General features: G+C 59.0%; 1 protein-coding gene across 3 annotated transcripts; it reads right to left on the minus strand.

The window, feature by feature from the left end:
* Nucleotides 1-3: 3 nt before the first annotated feature.
* DPYSL4 (dihydropyrimidinase like 4) lies at nucleotides 4-14125 on the minus strand. 3 transcript variants are annotated; one of them, XM_053984187.1, is made up of 14 exons: nucleotides 14026-14125; nucleotides 12241-12329; nucleotides 11780-11964; nucleotides 10812-10976; nucleotides 9390-9451; nucleotides 9216-9296; nucleotides 6497-6565; nucleotides 6041-6161; nucleotides 5249-5405; nucleotides 4908-5049; nucleotides 3722-3892; nucleotides 2875-3054; nucleotides 1743-1890; nucleotides 4-859 (listed from the first exon to the last, which is right to left on the minus strand). In XM_053984187.1, the coding sequence occupies exons 1-14, from the start codon at nucleotides 14062-14064 to the stop codon at nucleotides 768-770; spliced, it is 1701 nt and encodes a 566-aa protein (XP_053840162.1). In that variant the 5' UTR covers nucleotides 14065-14125; the 3' UTR covers nucleotides 4-767. The 3 variants fall into 3 exon arrangements, with proteins under 3 accessions (XP_053840162.1, XP_053840160.1, XP_053840161.1); XM_053984185.1 differs by lacking the exon at nucleotides 14026-14125 and adding an exon at nucleotides 13343-13875; XM_053984186.1 differs by lacking the exon at nucleotides 14026-14125 and adding an exon at nucleotides 13266-13497.
* Between the last annotated feature and the right edge of the window lie 898 nt (nucleotides 14126-15023).

Below are 15023 nucleotides of genomic sequence, written 5' to 3' on the forward strand. Positions count from 1 at the left end.
CCATTTCGCAGTTTCCAGCCAAGTTTATTCCAAGCAAGGAGCAGACAGGAACGGAAAGCCATTCCTGGAGGTACATGCATGGCTCTATGGCCAGAGGTTCACTCTGTGTACACACCTTTCAATATAATAACTGGGCTAGAATAATCTTTATAAAAAGGTGTGTTGCATGCCCCTGGCCTCCAAACGAGCCCTGGTATTGGGTATTGGACTCACACTCAGTTCTGAAAAACCGAGTAATAAATGATCTTTAAAAAACAAGGCTGCCAGAAGGACACCAGCCCATGGCATGGCCGGGTCCTGGAGGGCCAGCACCACTCTGCCCCAGGACACGGGGCTGCACTCGCCCCTGAGCTGTGACCGCCGAGGGACACACGGTCTGGGGGTGGCCCTGGGAGCACGGCCAGGGCGGAGGGCTCTGGCTGGGAACCACGCAAGCGCTCATCGGTGCGAAGTCCTTTGATGCGAGCGGGCAGCGGGCGCTGCTGGAAAAGAGCGCGACCCAGCCTGGATGTGCCCTCATGGCCACGCCGGCGCGCAGGGCCAGCCAGCCCCGCAGCCCTGGGGACGTGGCGGTGCCGCATGCACAGGGAAGGGCTTTCCTAGCAGCTAGCGAAGGAGCGCTGGCAGAGAACCCAGCTGGGAGCGCTGCCTCGGGGATCACTCTACTTTCTACCTACGAGGGAAGGGCTGGCACAGCTGGCGAGCTCGGGGGCGGCCCACCGGCCCCGTCCCGGCAGGAGGCGGCGGGGGCCGGCGCGGGGACAGCGTCAGGACAGCGAGGTGATGTTGGACCTCCCGCCCGGCGGGGCCATGATCTTCTGCGCCGTGCGCCGGGCAACGTGGTCATCTGCCTGTGACCCTGCGGGAGAGCAGAGAGCGGGGCAGTCCCACTGCTTTACATGCCACAGCCATAAAACATTTCCTCAGGAAATACTGATAATTTTGTTATATGCCACTCTGGACACTCTACAGCCATGGCACAGTTTGGAATGGCTGTATTTGCCTGAACTTCTTAATTTTTCATTGTTTCTTTCTGGAAGTATTCTAAGTGGCTTTCCTATAAATAAATTTTGTATATAATAAAATGTGGGGACTGGTAACATTTATCAAACAATATGGGACCCATGTGACCCAACCAGCTAAAAAACCATTATGGAAGTCATTTTAGGGCAGAGCATCGGCTTTCCAAGCTCCCGACAGCTGCTGGGCAGGTTTCTGCAGAACGAATGATGCTCTGGCTCCTGGGAGCAGAGCCCCCACCAGGCTTTGTGCATAAATACTGCAGAACATTCTAGAGCTTTCAGTGCTGCACTTGGTCCCTTGGCTGCGGCCACAGGACAAACCGCCTTGCTACTGAGCAGATCTGAAGTTTCTCTTGCCCTGGCATGTGGATATTCTCAGCTCAGTCAGAGAGAAAGAGAAAGGTTTTCTAACCAGGCAAGAGCCTGGGAAACAGTTGGGAAAGAATGTAAATAATTCTCTAATCTCTCTTGTTATTCACATTGTTTATAGATATGCTCTGCCACTGTGTGCCATTCACTGCACACCAATGGTGTGACATGTTTTTACCCTAAGACCAATGAAATTAGTCTTCTCGATGTTCTCTATCTATAGAGCAGTACATTTGAAATAAATCAGAGCTCATTTTCTTTGCCTTCTGATCTGGAGCTCTCTGTTCCCGTCCTGCTGGACAGCGACACTGGCACTCCCCCCACCCAGGCCCCCGCGTGGGCCCCACGTACCGGACAGGCTGAAGCCGGACTGGTGCAGGTTGCGCACGGGCGGGGCCGCGGCTTTGCCGGCGCCGGGCGCCACGGCCTTGACGCTGGCCGGCACCTCGTGCACCGGCCCGTCGTACATCCCCCGGGGCACGCCGTGCACCTCGGCCAGCTGCACAGGGGAGCACAGGGTCAGCCGCGGCCGGGGACGGGCGACAGGCCGGGGGCGACGGCCTCCAGCTGTGCCAGGGGAGATTCAGGCTGGGCACGGGAACATTTCTCCATGGGAAGGGCTGCCCAGCCCTGGCACGGCTGCCCGGGGCAGGGCTGGAGTCCCCATCCCCAGAGGGACTTCACAGCCCTGTGGATGTGGCACGTGGGGACATGGGGCAGTGGTGGCCCGGGCAGGGCTGGGAGAATGATTGGAATTGATGGACTTAAAGGACTTTCAACCTGGCCTCGGACACCTCCAGGGATGGGGCATCTACAGCTTCTCTGGGTGCCATTCCCACCCTGCAGGGAGCTGGCACGTCCCCATCCTGCCCTCCAGGCACCCCAGACACCCTGAGGCACACCAGAGTCGGGGCTCCTGCCTCTGCAGTTAATTTGGGTTACTGATTCCTGCTGTGCCTTTGTGTAGGATGCAGAATGTGCAATAGCACATGGAAAAGGGAAGGAGGACAGAGCTGTTAAGAAGCTCTTTACATTATTTGCATGTCTTTGTGTCTCTTTCAAAAGCTGTGCCAGCACACAGGAGGATTTATCTTACTGTATTTCCAGTACCTAGGGGATGTACATCCCTTACCCTCCAAGGCTGCAGAGCAGACACTGGGAATACAGCAACAGAAACTTCTCTAGCACAGCTAGGAGAGGAATTCCTCCCTCTACATCAATACAAACCAAAAAAAACCTTTTGCTACAAGTCATATTTTTGTTTTGTAACATTATAATAGGCTACTAAAACTGTCATTATTAGCTCTAATACTAAGAATTCTTGACTGAGGAGCCAGGCAGTTGCACGACAACACACAGAAAGAAATAGCATTGATAATATTCCTGCTGCTGTTGCAGGTTTGCCATCACAGCAACCCCAATACACTACAGCAGAGAGATTGTGATCAAAACACGGGATTATGGCAAATAAAATTCTCCTTACCCTGTTTCTTGCCTTTATCCTTTTGTAAACGAAGTCAGGGAATGTCTTCCTAGGGATGAAGCGACCTGAGCCCTGGGTGACACACAGATTTCCATCTTCAAGGACAACTCTTCCCTGACTTATGACCATGGTTGGGACCCCGTGGCACTCAGTGCCTTCAAATATGTTGTACTCCACATTCTAGAAAAAGCAAACCCTGATATTCAGTGCCTGCAGGATTTAAGAGGAGGCCAACAATGCCCCCCATTTTTGTACACTGCTCCTCGTGCACCATCAGTCAGAACTGACTAACCCCTAATATTTCAAACAACAAGATTCCAGTGGGAAGCAAACTAGAATGGAGAGAATAAACCTTAAAACCAATCATATTAAACTACAGCAACACTTTAATACCTTTATTAAATTATATGTCTATTATTATATTATTTATATATTCTTTACGGGAAATTTATTGAAATTTTGTATTATATTAATACCAGTATATATTAAACTATAGCAATAGTTTAATACACATTAAACTGTAACTAATACACATTGCAGTTTAGCAACAGCTCAGTACTTCAGTTCAGCACCTACATTTTTCTTGTCCACAGCAAATACACTGACCTTAAGATTTCTTTACCAAATGCCAGCTGTCTTGGAGTGGTCACTCAGTACCAATCCCACCCTTTACAGCAAGAAAAGGATATTTTCCTACTATTTTTAAAAGCAAATGCAAGGTCCTTCATCAATTTACCCAGACAGACAACTCCTCCCCTGCTGAATGATCTGATCCAGCATGCATTGCTTTCCAGATCTCTTCTGACTCTAAAACCAGCCCCAGAAAATGATTTAAAATACATTTTACCGAATTGTGGGTTTTTGCTGAGATGATTTTCGTAGCCTTGGGGTTCCACAGCACCAGGTCTGCGTCGGAGCCCACAGCCACGCGCCCCTTCCTGGGGTAGCAGTTGAAGATCTTGGCAGCGTTGGTGCTGGTCACCGCTACGAAATCGTTCTCATCCATCTTCCCGGGGACCTGGGGAGGAGGAAACAGCCCAGGTGGGCACGGCCCCATGCCCACGGTGGGCACGGTCCCTCCCCACGGCCAGACCTGGGCTGTCCCACTGGGAGGAGCTGCTGCCCTCACCCCTGTGCCCATGTGGGGTGAGGGTCTGCTCTGCCACAGGGCTGCGGTTACAGGGGAAGGGGGATGTGAGGACAAGCCTTGTCCCTGTGGGATAAAGGATATGAGACACAGGTTTTATTTTCCTTGGACTCCAAAGGTTGAAGTCTGTGGAAAACAAGGCCTTCACTGGTCGGCTGCAGCTCCTGCACAGGCATCTCAGGATCACTGAAGAGGGTTAAGGACAGCCCAGTGAAGAAAGACTGGAAGTGAACCTAACCAGGCTATTTATTTACCATCTTCACTCATCATCTTAAGAAAAGTTCTATTTCTGTTTGAACAAAGCCCACAAAGAGAGGTTTCAGGGTGGCTTGGCTGCCAAGCTCCTGCAGCCTGCACAGGGACATCTGCTCCGTGGGATGCAGGCTGGAGCCCCCCAGGGGTGCTGCTGGCAGGGAAGCGTGCACTGGGGTGCAGGGACACGGACTGACCCCACCCTCGGATCACAGCCCTGCTGCCAGGCACACAGAGGTGACACGGAGACTTGTCCCCACTGCTGGGGCCTGGGCTGACCTGGCAGTTGGAAGCGTGGCCACGGCCATGTCCCACGGGAGACCCCCTCTCCCCAGCCACCTCCCCAGGGCTCTGGTGAGCACGAGGGGACAGGAACACCTCATCACCCGTGGGAGAAAGTGCTGCAGAGACTCCCTGGTGAGTGAGCCAGAGCGGAGGGTGGTCCCCACACAGCAGCCTTTGAAGACACCGTGAAGGCACCTGTGTGTCAGTCTCTCAGTGGCACCTCTCTGAAGCTGCAGCAGTGTCTAGACAGTGTCACCACTCTGGCTTGTCTGAATTAACCAGGCTGTGACAGCCCCGAGCCCAGGCACAGCTCACGTGTGCTCCCGTCCAGCTGCACCGCAGCACCTACCACGCACTTCTCCCAGACTATGGCCATCCTCTCCTCGATGCCGTTGGTGCCCTCGGGGATGAGGGTGAAGTTGTCCTTGCCCACGGCCTTCTGCGCGGTGGTGAAGGTGCAGTGGGCACTGCCGGTGACCTGCAGGTCCCCGCTGGGGAAAGGACAGGGCAGGGGTCAGGGAGGGGGGCACCGGTGGCACCCCCAGGCCGGCAAAGCCCCCCTTGCTGGGCAGACCGCGGGGGCACCGGTGGCTCGTGGGCTTCGGGCCCCACAGGCGATAGAACGGCATCGGGCGGGCGTGGGCGGGATGCAGACCGGGCAGGTGTGCCCAGGGGTGACACGGGACCCACCTGGCCAGCAGAGTGCTGAGGTGATCCGGCGTGCTGGGGTCGGGGCTGACGGGGGGGGACGTGACCAAGGCGGCGGCTTTGGCCCAGTTTTTGCTCCAGTAGTGGGAGCCGTCGGTGCCCAGGCTGGCCGTGATGGGCTCCCCGTACACCACGGTGCCTGCAGAGCAACGGGGTCAGGGGGGCACGGGCACGGGCACGGCGCTGCCCTGACCACACTCAGCACTTCCACTCTTCAGCACTGGCAGCCCCTCAGTCTCGCTAATCCTTTAGATTATCTCAGGTGACTGGGAGACACTGTCAAAGCAAGTTCTGGATCTGTCTGTCCTCTCCTTTCACCAGGCACACTTTCTGACAAGCTGTCACACCTTCCTTTAACCAAACCTGTGTCTGTCTGGCAGCCACCGGGCCAGGGGAAGCAGTGACTGTGCTCCCCCTTCCACCCTGCTCCCTACAGGATTGATCCCAGCCCTTCCCACTCCACCCCCAGCCACAATTTGGAGCTTGCTCCACATCTGTTTTTCATTCAGTTCACACCAAACGATCACAAGTGGATTATTCCCCGTTCTCAGCTGTGTCTGCCTAGATGGAAGTGTCACAGTTTCCAACACATCCAATCTTCCCAGCTCCAAGCAATTCGCTCTGGCACACCCTACCATGGAAACCAGCACGAGCCTCAGCGCCCTGAGAGTGTGGGGGAGCTCAGGAGATAAGGACTGCCCAGACCTCACAGTCAGAATGGGATTCCTGGCTGGATTTAGAGGCTCAGCAACTGCCTGTGCAGGCCACTGTTACCTTTCCTCTTGGCCTGAGCCAGGACATCTGCAGCACCCCTGCTCATCACCTTGGTGACGTAGAGGGGGCAGTTGGCCTGCCTGGCGATGGTGATGGCGCGGAACACGGCCTCCGCCTCCACCTGCGGGCACAAGAACATGACACAGCTGTCCCAGGACACAGCTGTCCCAGGACACAGCTGTCCCACAGCACAGGTGTCCCATGACACAGGTGTCCCACAGCACAGGTGTCCCACAGCACAGGTGTCCCAGGACACAGCTGTCCCAGGACACAGGTGTACCACAGCACAGCTGTCTAAGGACACAGGTGTCCCACAGCACAGGTGTCCCAGGACACAGCTGTCCCAGGACCCAGCTGTCCCAGGACACAGGTGTCCCACAGCACAGGTGTCCCACAGCAGAGCTGTCCCAGCCCCTCTGCACGGCCACAGCTTGGCGCCAGGGCTGACGGCGTTACCTCCTCGGGGCGGCTGAGGACGTGCCCCTCCGGGCCTGTAATCCCCAGCTCCAGCAGCCTCTTCTGCTCCTGGGGGACAAGGAGGAAGGAGAGAGCAGTCAGTGATGGGCACAGCCCGCTGGAGCACCATGGGACGCTGCACACCTTGTCCAGAGCCACCCGAGGGCGGGGGGCAAGCGATGAACGCACCTGAGCAGGTGGGACATGGGACACACCCCTGGGACATCCCACTCACCACGGGGCCACCTCCCAGAGACCTGTCCTGTGCTGCAGAAATGCTCCTGCCTGGGAGCTGCTGTGCCCCAGCAGCACCTCTGCACCTTCCCACCCCTCAAACCCAGGGTTCTGGAGGAGGGGGCTCACACCCAGGCTGCCACAGCCCCGGTCACGGCTGCAGCAAAGGGAGAGGGATCTCACCACCTGAGCCTGGGGGAGGCAGGGATGGGCACAGGGATGTGAGACTGTCATTGGGATGCAGCAGGTGCCACCTCTCCCAAACATTCCTGTCCCTTTGCACTTCACTGTGTGGCACAGAGGAAAGGGTGACAGAGGCTGAGATGGGCTCTGGGATGTCCCAGGTCACTCATGTGGCAGATGTCCAGCACACACCTCACCCTGTCCCGCTGCTGCTCTGTCTCATGTAACCTCCCAGCCAGCTGGCACTAAGGCAAGGATGCAATCCAACCCCACGGAGCAGATCCCACCGGATCCTTTAAAGGACCCTGCTCTTTGAGCGTGCCTATTTGTCTGTACTCTTGTCACAGATCTCCTCCAAGTTTGTCCCCAGGGCTCAAGTGGCACCATGCTGGCAGCTTACAGAAACACTGCTGCAGCTTTGAGCTGCCTGGCTCCACAGCCAGCTGAGGAGCACGTTTCCAGATAAAATCCCAGGAGGTGGGAATTAGCCTTCATCCTGTTTGTTCAAATAAACCCGTTTGAAGGATTGGATCTGGCTTTCAGTTCAGCCTTCCTCCCACACCAGACTGAACGCTGGCGTGACCGTGAGCCTAAGGAACTGCCAGCCTAACTCCACCTTGTGTATCTGACTGAGCTGGAGCCAAGCCTGTCTTTTCTATAGGTAAAAAGGAAAAATAAGGCCCATGAGCAGAGGCTGTGACACCAAGGAATTCCCAAGTGCTGATGGTGGAGTTAAATGCTGCCAATGTCACGGACATTACTGTAAAAGCTTCAAACCTCCTGATTTTTTCAAGTAATCCATACTCCTAAAAACGACACATAACAGGCTAAAGCATCACTTAAGGTAGTCAGTCATCCCTTAGGAACCCCCAAAGTGCTTTTTGGGAACCCAAGCACATGTGGAGATCCATGAGGACACTGATGATTCCACAGGACACTCTGATCCTCCTGCACATTCCTCTGCCTGCACACGCTGCTACAAAGGGTCCCGTTCCCTCCAGGGCTTTGGGGCTGCAGCTCCCCGGGCAGGGGCAGGGGCAGGAGCAGGAGCAGGGGCAGGGCAGGGACAGGGGCAGGAGCAGGAGCAGGGGCAGGGCAGGGACAGGGGCAGGAGCAGGAGCAGGAGCAGGGGCAGGGCAGGGACAGGGGCAGGGACAGGGGCAGGGACAGGGGCAGGAGCAGGGACAGGGACAGGGGCAGGGCTGGGACAGGGACAGGGGCAGGGACAGGAGCAGGGGCAGGGCAGGGACAGGGGCAGGGACAGGGGCAGGGACAGGAGCAGGAGCAGGGCAGGGACAGGAGCAGGGGCAGGGCAGGGACAGGGGCAGGGGCAGGGCAGGGGCAGGGGCAGGGGCAGGGGCAGGAGCAGGAGCAGGGACAGGGACAGGGACAGGAGCAGGGACAGGGACAGGGCAGGGACAGGGACAGGGACAGGGGCAGGGGCAGGGGCAGGAGCAGGAGCAGGGGCAGGGACAGGGGCAGGGGCAGGAGCAGGAGCAGGAGCAGGGGCAGGGGCAGGGACAGGGGCAGGGGCAGGGGCAGGAGCAGGGCAGGGACAGGAGCAGGGGCAGGGACAGGGACAGGGACAGGGACAGGGACAGGTGAGGGCAGGGCAGGGGCAGGGACAGGGACAGGGACAGGGACAGGTGAGGGCAGGGCAGGGCAGGGACAGGGACAGGGACAGGGCAGGGACAGGGACAGGGACAGGGACAGGGCAGGGACAGGGACAGGGCAGGGACAGGGACAGGGACAGGGCAGGGACAGGGACAGGGGCAGGGGCAGGAGCAGGAGCAGGGGCAGGGGCAGGGGCAGGGACAGGGACAGGGGCAGGGGCAGGGACAGGGGCAGGGGCAGGGGCAGGGACAGGGACAGGGGCAGGGCAGGGACAGGGACAGGGACAGGGACAGGGCAGGGACAGGGACAGGGCAGGGACAGGGACAGGGACAGGGCAGGGACAGGGACAGGGGCAGGGGCAGGAGCAGGAGCAGGGGCAGGGGCAGGGGCAGGGACAGGGACAGGGGCAGGGGCAAGAGCAGGAGCAGGGGCAGGGACAGGGGCAGGGACAGGGGCAGGAGCAGGGCAGGGACAGGAGCAGGGGCAGGGACAGGGACAGGGCAGGGGCAGGGACAGGGACAGGGTCAGGTGAGGGCAGGGCAGGGACAGGGACAGGGCAGGGACAGGGACTGGGACAGGGACAGGACAGGGACAGGGACAGGGCAGGCACAGGGACAGGGACAGGGCAGGGGTTCTCCTCCCCAGTGCCCTGGTCTCCCCCGGGTCCCAGTGGACACAAACACGGTACCTCCTCGATGATGTCTCCGTTCTCCGCGTGCACTTGGGCGATGGCCCCCAGGTCCCGAATGGTGCAGAAGATCTCGTACATCTGCCAGGACACAGCGGGGGCCCGGCTCAGCCCCGCCACTGCCCCCGTGGCTCAGAGTGAGGCTGTGCCTTTCCCTGCATTCGGGTGCCCTACCTGGCCATCAGTGCACTGCAGCTTGTCCTTGTAAGCCATGAACACCAGGAAGGAGTTCACACCTTGAAAAAAGAAAAGGACATGTGTGGCTTTGTCCCTTTGTCACTGCCCTGGTGTGGGTTGGGCCGGGGGCTTGTGCTGGCGAGGGTTACACTGGAGGCAAAGTAAAGCCAAGGGCTGGTGTGGGAAATGTCCCCGCTGACCCCAAAGCTTGGGAGTTGTAAAGACAATAAACCCCGACTTTATGGTGTACCTGAACCAAAAAATGAAACCTCTGTGGTCCGTGTTTGGGGCTAGGTACCCTCTGTGACTGCCTCCAAATGCACACTCGTTCAGAGTGTGCCTCACTCCCAGGCTGCTTTTCCTCCAGTGCTGGCTTCAGTCTGTGGCTTATTCTCAAATATGGGACAAGGGATGGAGGGACAGGAGCCAGGGAATGGCTCCCACTGCCAGAGGGCAGGGATGGATGGGAGATTGGGAATTGTTCCCTGGCAGGGTGGGCAGCCCTGGCACAGGTGCCCAGAGCAGCTGTGGCTGCCCCTGGATCCCTGGCAGTGCCCAAGGCCAGGCTGGACACTGGGGCTGGAGCACCTGGGACAGTGGGAGGTGTCCCTGCCATGGCAGGGAATGGGATCAGGTCTGTTCCAATCCAAACCATTCCATGATTCTATGAATTGCTGCTGTATTTTGAATAGATAGAGGCAATAAGCAATACCAAACAGTGATCAAATTACAGCTGTATTTCATCTGTGTTCCAAGGAACAGCTCCATTACTTCAGCCACTCTGCATTTTAATAGGAAATTCACTCTGGATTTCTATGGTAATTGGCCAATTAAACCCTTGCTTGCAAGACTACAAATTACACTGAAGACATTTAGCTCTGCATTAGCATATCTGAAGGAAAGTGTAGTTCCAAACATGGCAATAGGTATTAATGAATGCATGAATCCCTGTCCTGGTCTACTTTCCTGCTTTCCAGCCAGCCATGTCCCAGGGATACCTCGGGATGCACAGGAGTTACAGGCACAACGGCACCACTACAGAACTTAAAGCTGAGTTTCCTTCTCTGAGCCCTGTCTCGGAGGTTTTTCTAAATTTAAATGTTTTTTTTCTGTACATCTGGCAGCCCATGTCAGGGTGGCCAGCCCTACTCCTTTAGCTTCCAAAATCCCTCTCCATGGCCAGGCTGCCCAAAGGTGAGGGCACAGACCCAGACGTTATGGCAGGAACTTGGTGCCCGTGTCCCCATGCACAGCTCTCTCCTGGACGGCCGAGGACAGCTGGGGAGGTCCCAGCTCCACGGGCAGGAGCGCGGCCGCCCCGCTGTCCCTGCAGAGCCGGGTGCCGGGGGACAGCGGGGCTGCCACCGCCGCCCCGGGACCCTGCAGTGACCCCGACCCCGTGGGTCCCTCTGCCCTTACCCTTGTCCTTGACCAGGGCCTCCAGCTCCTCCCTCAGGCTCTCGTGCCAGCGCGGGACGTCCACGCTCAGGCCGTAGTCGCAGCAGGCCTGGCCGTCGGCGCGGCCGCGCCACTGCTCGTAGGCGGCCAGGAGGCTGCTCCCCGCGTCCGGGCACACGTGCTCAACTGCGGGGACACGCGTGTCAGGGACGGGCACGCGTGTCAGGGACGGGCACGCGTGTCAGGGACGGGCACGCGCCGGGCACCGCGCCCCGCGCACGGAGCCGCTGCCGTGGGCGCGGACACGGCAGTGCCAGCTCGCTTCCAGCGCTGCTGAGGACGAGGGTAATGGGTGTCCCAGGCTGAGAGACACAAGGGCAGTAAGCAAACCCCACTTATGGCTTTGTCAGCTGCTCCTCAGCCAGCGCAGCGCCCTGAGCGCTGCCGTGGTTCTGCCCTGGGGCAGTTCCCGTGGGCAGCCCCCAGTGCCCATCGCTTCCCTGCAGCACTGGCTGTGGGCTCGCTGGGGAGCTACGCCAGGACTGCTGAGACTGGTCCTGCAGTCACACGCTGCAGTGGTTCTTGGGAGTGGAGTAGGAACAGAACAGAGAGCAAAATTATTTTACATTAACACAAAAATGGAGCCTGTGCTTAAAGCTGAGAAACTCGAAAATGCCCCACACTTGCAGAGCTGTTAAAAACATATTAAAAGGTGTTTAAAGTGTTCTTCTGTCTTGCTCTCTGGTGAGGCGAGCCAGGAGCAGACAGATGTTTTTAATATACGTGTGTATTTTTAATTTCCGTGTGCAGCAAGGGAAGGAGGTTCTGCACAGTGCACAACACCTTTAGTTAGCTTTGTGGTGCTTGGATTTGTCCAGCAGAAACTGACATTTCTGTGCTGGGAAGGTAAACAAACATCCCTGCAGTGACTGCAGGCCTGGTGTATTGTGCTAGAAAGCAGCAGCCTGCCGGGATGTGCTGCCCCTTACTGATCATGGTGGTGCCTCCTGCCAGCGCTGCCTTGGTGCCCTGGAAGAAGCCGTCGGCCGAGCTCATGCCCATGGCGGGCGCCTGCAGCCGCGTGTGGACGTCGATGCCCCCTGGCATCACCAGCTGCCCGTGGGCATCGATGGTCCTGGTGCCGCCGGGAACGACCAGGTGCTCTCCGATTTGTCTGGAAAGGAAATCAAGATCTCCTCTTAGCTGGCAACAGCTCTGAAGTGAGGATGCCAGAACAACCTCTGTTGCTCCTCCCCAGGCTGCCAGTGCTTTGCAAGTCTTTCCAGCTGCAGAACTGCAGCGTACCTCTTTCCTGACACTACTCTAAAACGCTGCCTTTATTTTTCTAAAAGATTCTCAAGAAAAAATGATGGGAAGGAAACTTGTTCAAATCCCAAGGCACTGTATCATTCTAAGAAATTACGTAAGCAAATATAAATTTTTAACTTACTTTATTAAGCCATCCTCCACATAAACGTCTGCATAAAATGACTGATCATCGTTGACAATTTTTCCTCCTTTGATTAGAATGTGGTCACTCTAATGGGAAAAAAATTCACAGTTTTTTAAAGATTTTTTTTTTTTTGTTTGGATTCCACTTTACTCATTCCAAGCTTTAAGTAAATCTAGGTTTAGTATTTTCCCTCCAATCACTCAAGTTCAGTGTCTATCCAGACTATTCTACAACTACATTTGCAATATGAAATTGTCATTTGGAGGCAAGAGCCAGGGGTGCATCACTGAGCCTGGCAGCCCTGGGCACTCCCAGCTCCAAGGGCTGAGCCGTGTTCCTGCCTCAGCTCCGGCTGCGAGGCTTCTCAGTGCATCTCATTAACCTGGTAATTTATTGCCATTCATTCGTTTTCACAGTCGCGGCAGAGGCAGATAAAGCCTCGAGGACTTGCCTCACTTCAAAGCCAGACACTGGCACAGTTTTCAGATTTGCAGAATCTTCACCCAGAATCTTTAACTAGAAAATTTAGGAAGCAGCAGCCCTGATGTCTATGTGGAGCTGCAGCCTAATTTCAGAGGATTCCTTTCCTGATCTCTGGTGTTGCTTGAAAAATTATTTGCAGTGCTGAAATGGGCAACACAAAGAGCACGGCCTGGGCACAAAACCAGCTGAGGGACTCCTGAGCACGTGGCAGCACAGCCTGGAGATGCTGCACCACAAAGAGCCGGGTCCGGAGGCAAAACTGCCTAGAAACATTTTGGAGCTTGTTTAAAAGAGCATCGCTGGCATAGAAAAGGAAAACTAAAGAATTGCAGTCCTTTTTTTTTTTTTTTTGTTTTTAACTGTCAGGGATTTATTGTCTTTATTGTTTCCCCTTGTCCCATAACATCAATCAAAAGAAGCCTCAGCGTTGCTGCCCCATGGGAGAGCCTGACGACCCCTCCCCTTGTGGGGCCCATCTTCACCCCATCCCCATCCTCACCCCATGGCCATCCTCACCCCCATCCTCAGCCCATGCCCACCCCGGCGGCAGCGCCCCACACCCGGGATCCGCTCCTGCAGCCCCGTAACGCGGCTGGTCCGTGGCTCCCGCGCCCACCGGGCTTTTCCCAAGGGAGCTCTGCCACGAGCCGGCAAGAGGAGAAAAAACAAAACACAAGGCATCGCATTCGAGGGATTTGTCCCGGCTCCTGCCGGGAAGCGCCGGCGCCAGGAGGAGGGAATCCCCTCCCACGCAGCGCGGCCGGGGCCGGGAGAGCCGCGGGGGGACCGGGGATCCCGGGCTGAGGCGGGGAGCAGAACAGGGCTGCGAGATGCTCTCACACTGCCAAGCCCATCCCGCGATAAAAGCGTGCCCGGAGCTCATCTCCGGCCCCGGCGGCACAGGGGACCGGGGGCACGGCGGGGCAGCCCCGCGGCCGCGCTGCGGAGCCCGCCCGCCTTTGTCCCCCCGGGGCGGCCCCGGGACAAAGCTCCGGGACCGCCGGGCTCCGGCCGGGACGCGCAACAAAGGAGCGGAGCGGGGCAGGCTGCGGGGGAAGGACAGGGCAGCGGCTCGGCCCCGCGGGCACCGGCACCGCCGGCACCGGCACCGCCGGCAACGGCACCGCCGGCAACGGCACCGCCGGGCGCTCGCCCCGGGGCGAGCAGGAGCCCGCGGCGCTCCCCGGCTGTGCGAGACCGCCCGCCCCGCTCCATCTCCGGCGGCCGGAGCGACCCCCGGCCCGGCCCCGGCTCGCAGCCCCGCGGTCCCGCAGCCCTCGCCCCGCGGGGAGCGCTCACCGTGCCGCGGCTCACGCTCTTCCTGCCCGGCTGCGACATCGCCGCCGCCGCCGCCGCCTCCGCCGCGTGTGTGCGGGGCCCCCGCGCGTGCCCGCGCCCGCCGCCGCGCGCCCCCGCCTGCGTGCGCGCCCCCGCCCGCCCCGCCGCGCGCCCGGCCGCGGACAGAGCCGGTCCGGCGGGGCCGAGCGGGGCCGGGCGGGGCCGGGCGGGGCCGGGCGGGGCCGGCGGGGCGCTCGCAGCTCCGTCCCCCGAGGAAAGGCGGCCCCGCACCGGGCCCTGCCCAAAGCCGCGCCGCAGGGACCGGCCCAGCGCCCGCTCCGGCACGGGCTCCGCGGGACGGGACGGGACGGGATGGAACGGGACGGGATGGAACGCGACGGGACGGGATGAAACGGGATGGAACGGGACGGGATGGAACGCGACGGGACGGGACGGGATGGAACGGGATGGAACGGGACGGGACGGGATGGAACGGGATGGAACGGGACGGGACGGGATGGAACGGGATGGAACGGGACGGGATGGAACGCGACGGGACGGGATGAAACGGGATGGAACGGGACGGGATGGAACGCGACGGGACGGGACGGGATGGAACGGGATGGAACGGGACGGGACGGGATGGAACGGGATGGAACGGGACGGGATGGAACGCGACGGGACGGGATGGAACGGGACGGGATGGAACGCGACGGGATGGAACGGGACAGGACGGGACGGGGCGGGACGGGATGGAACGGGACGGGACGGGACGGGACGGGACGGGGCGGGACGGGACAGGACGGCAGGCGGACAGCCGGACGGGTCCCCGCTCGCCCTCCCGGCGCGGGCTCGGCCAGGCCGGCTCGCCGAGGCGCCCCCGGCCCGGTCCCGGCCCGGTCCCGTTACCTGCGCGCAGCCGTCGGGCAGCGCAGCCGGAGCTCTCGGGGGCAGCGCGGCCGCGGCGGGGCCGGGGTCGGGATCGGGGCCGGGGTCGGGGCTCGGTCCCGGCTGGGTGT

The sequence above is a fragment of the Vidua macroura genome, chromosome 8 (assembly GCF_024509145.1).
Source record: "Vidua macroura isolate BioBank_ID:100142 chromosome 8, ASM2450914v1, whole genome shotgun sequence".
NCBI lineage: Eukaryota > Metazoa > Chordata > Aves > Passeriformes > Viduidae > Vidua > Vidua macroura.

Excerpts from the sequence above, each read along its gene's own strand:
- DPYSL4 (XM_053984185.1), bottom strand. The coding sequence starts at position 13,609 with ATGAGCTCCGGGCACGCTTTTATCGCGGGATGGGCTTGGCAGTGTGAG. Across the intron at positions 9,452-10,811 it reads GGCCCTGGTCAAGGACAAGG|GTGTGAACTCCTTCCTGGTG; the intron begins GTAAGGGCAGAG and ends TCTTTTTTCAAG. Across the intron at positions 6,162-6,496 it reads TCCTCAGCCGCCCCGAGGAG|GTGGAGGCGGAGGCCGTGTT; the intron begins GTAACGCCGTCA and ends TTGTGCCCGCAG.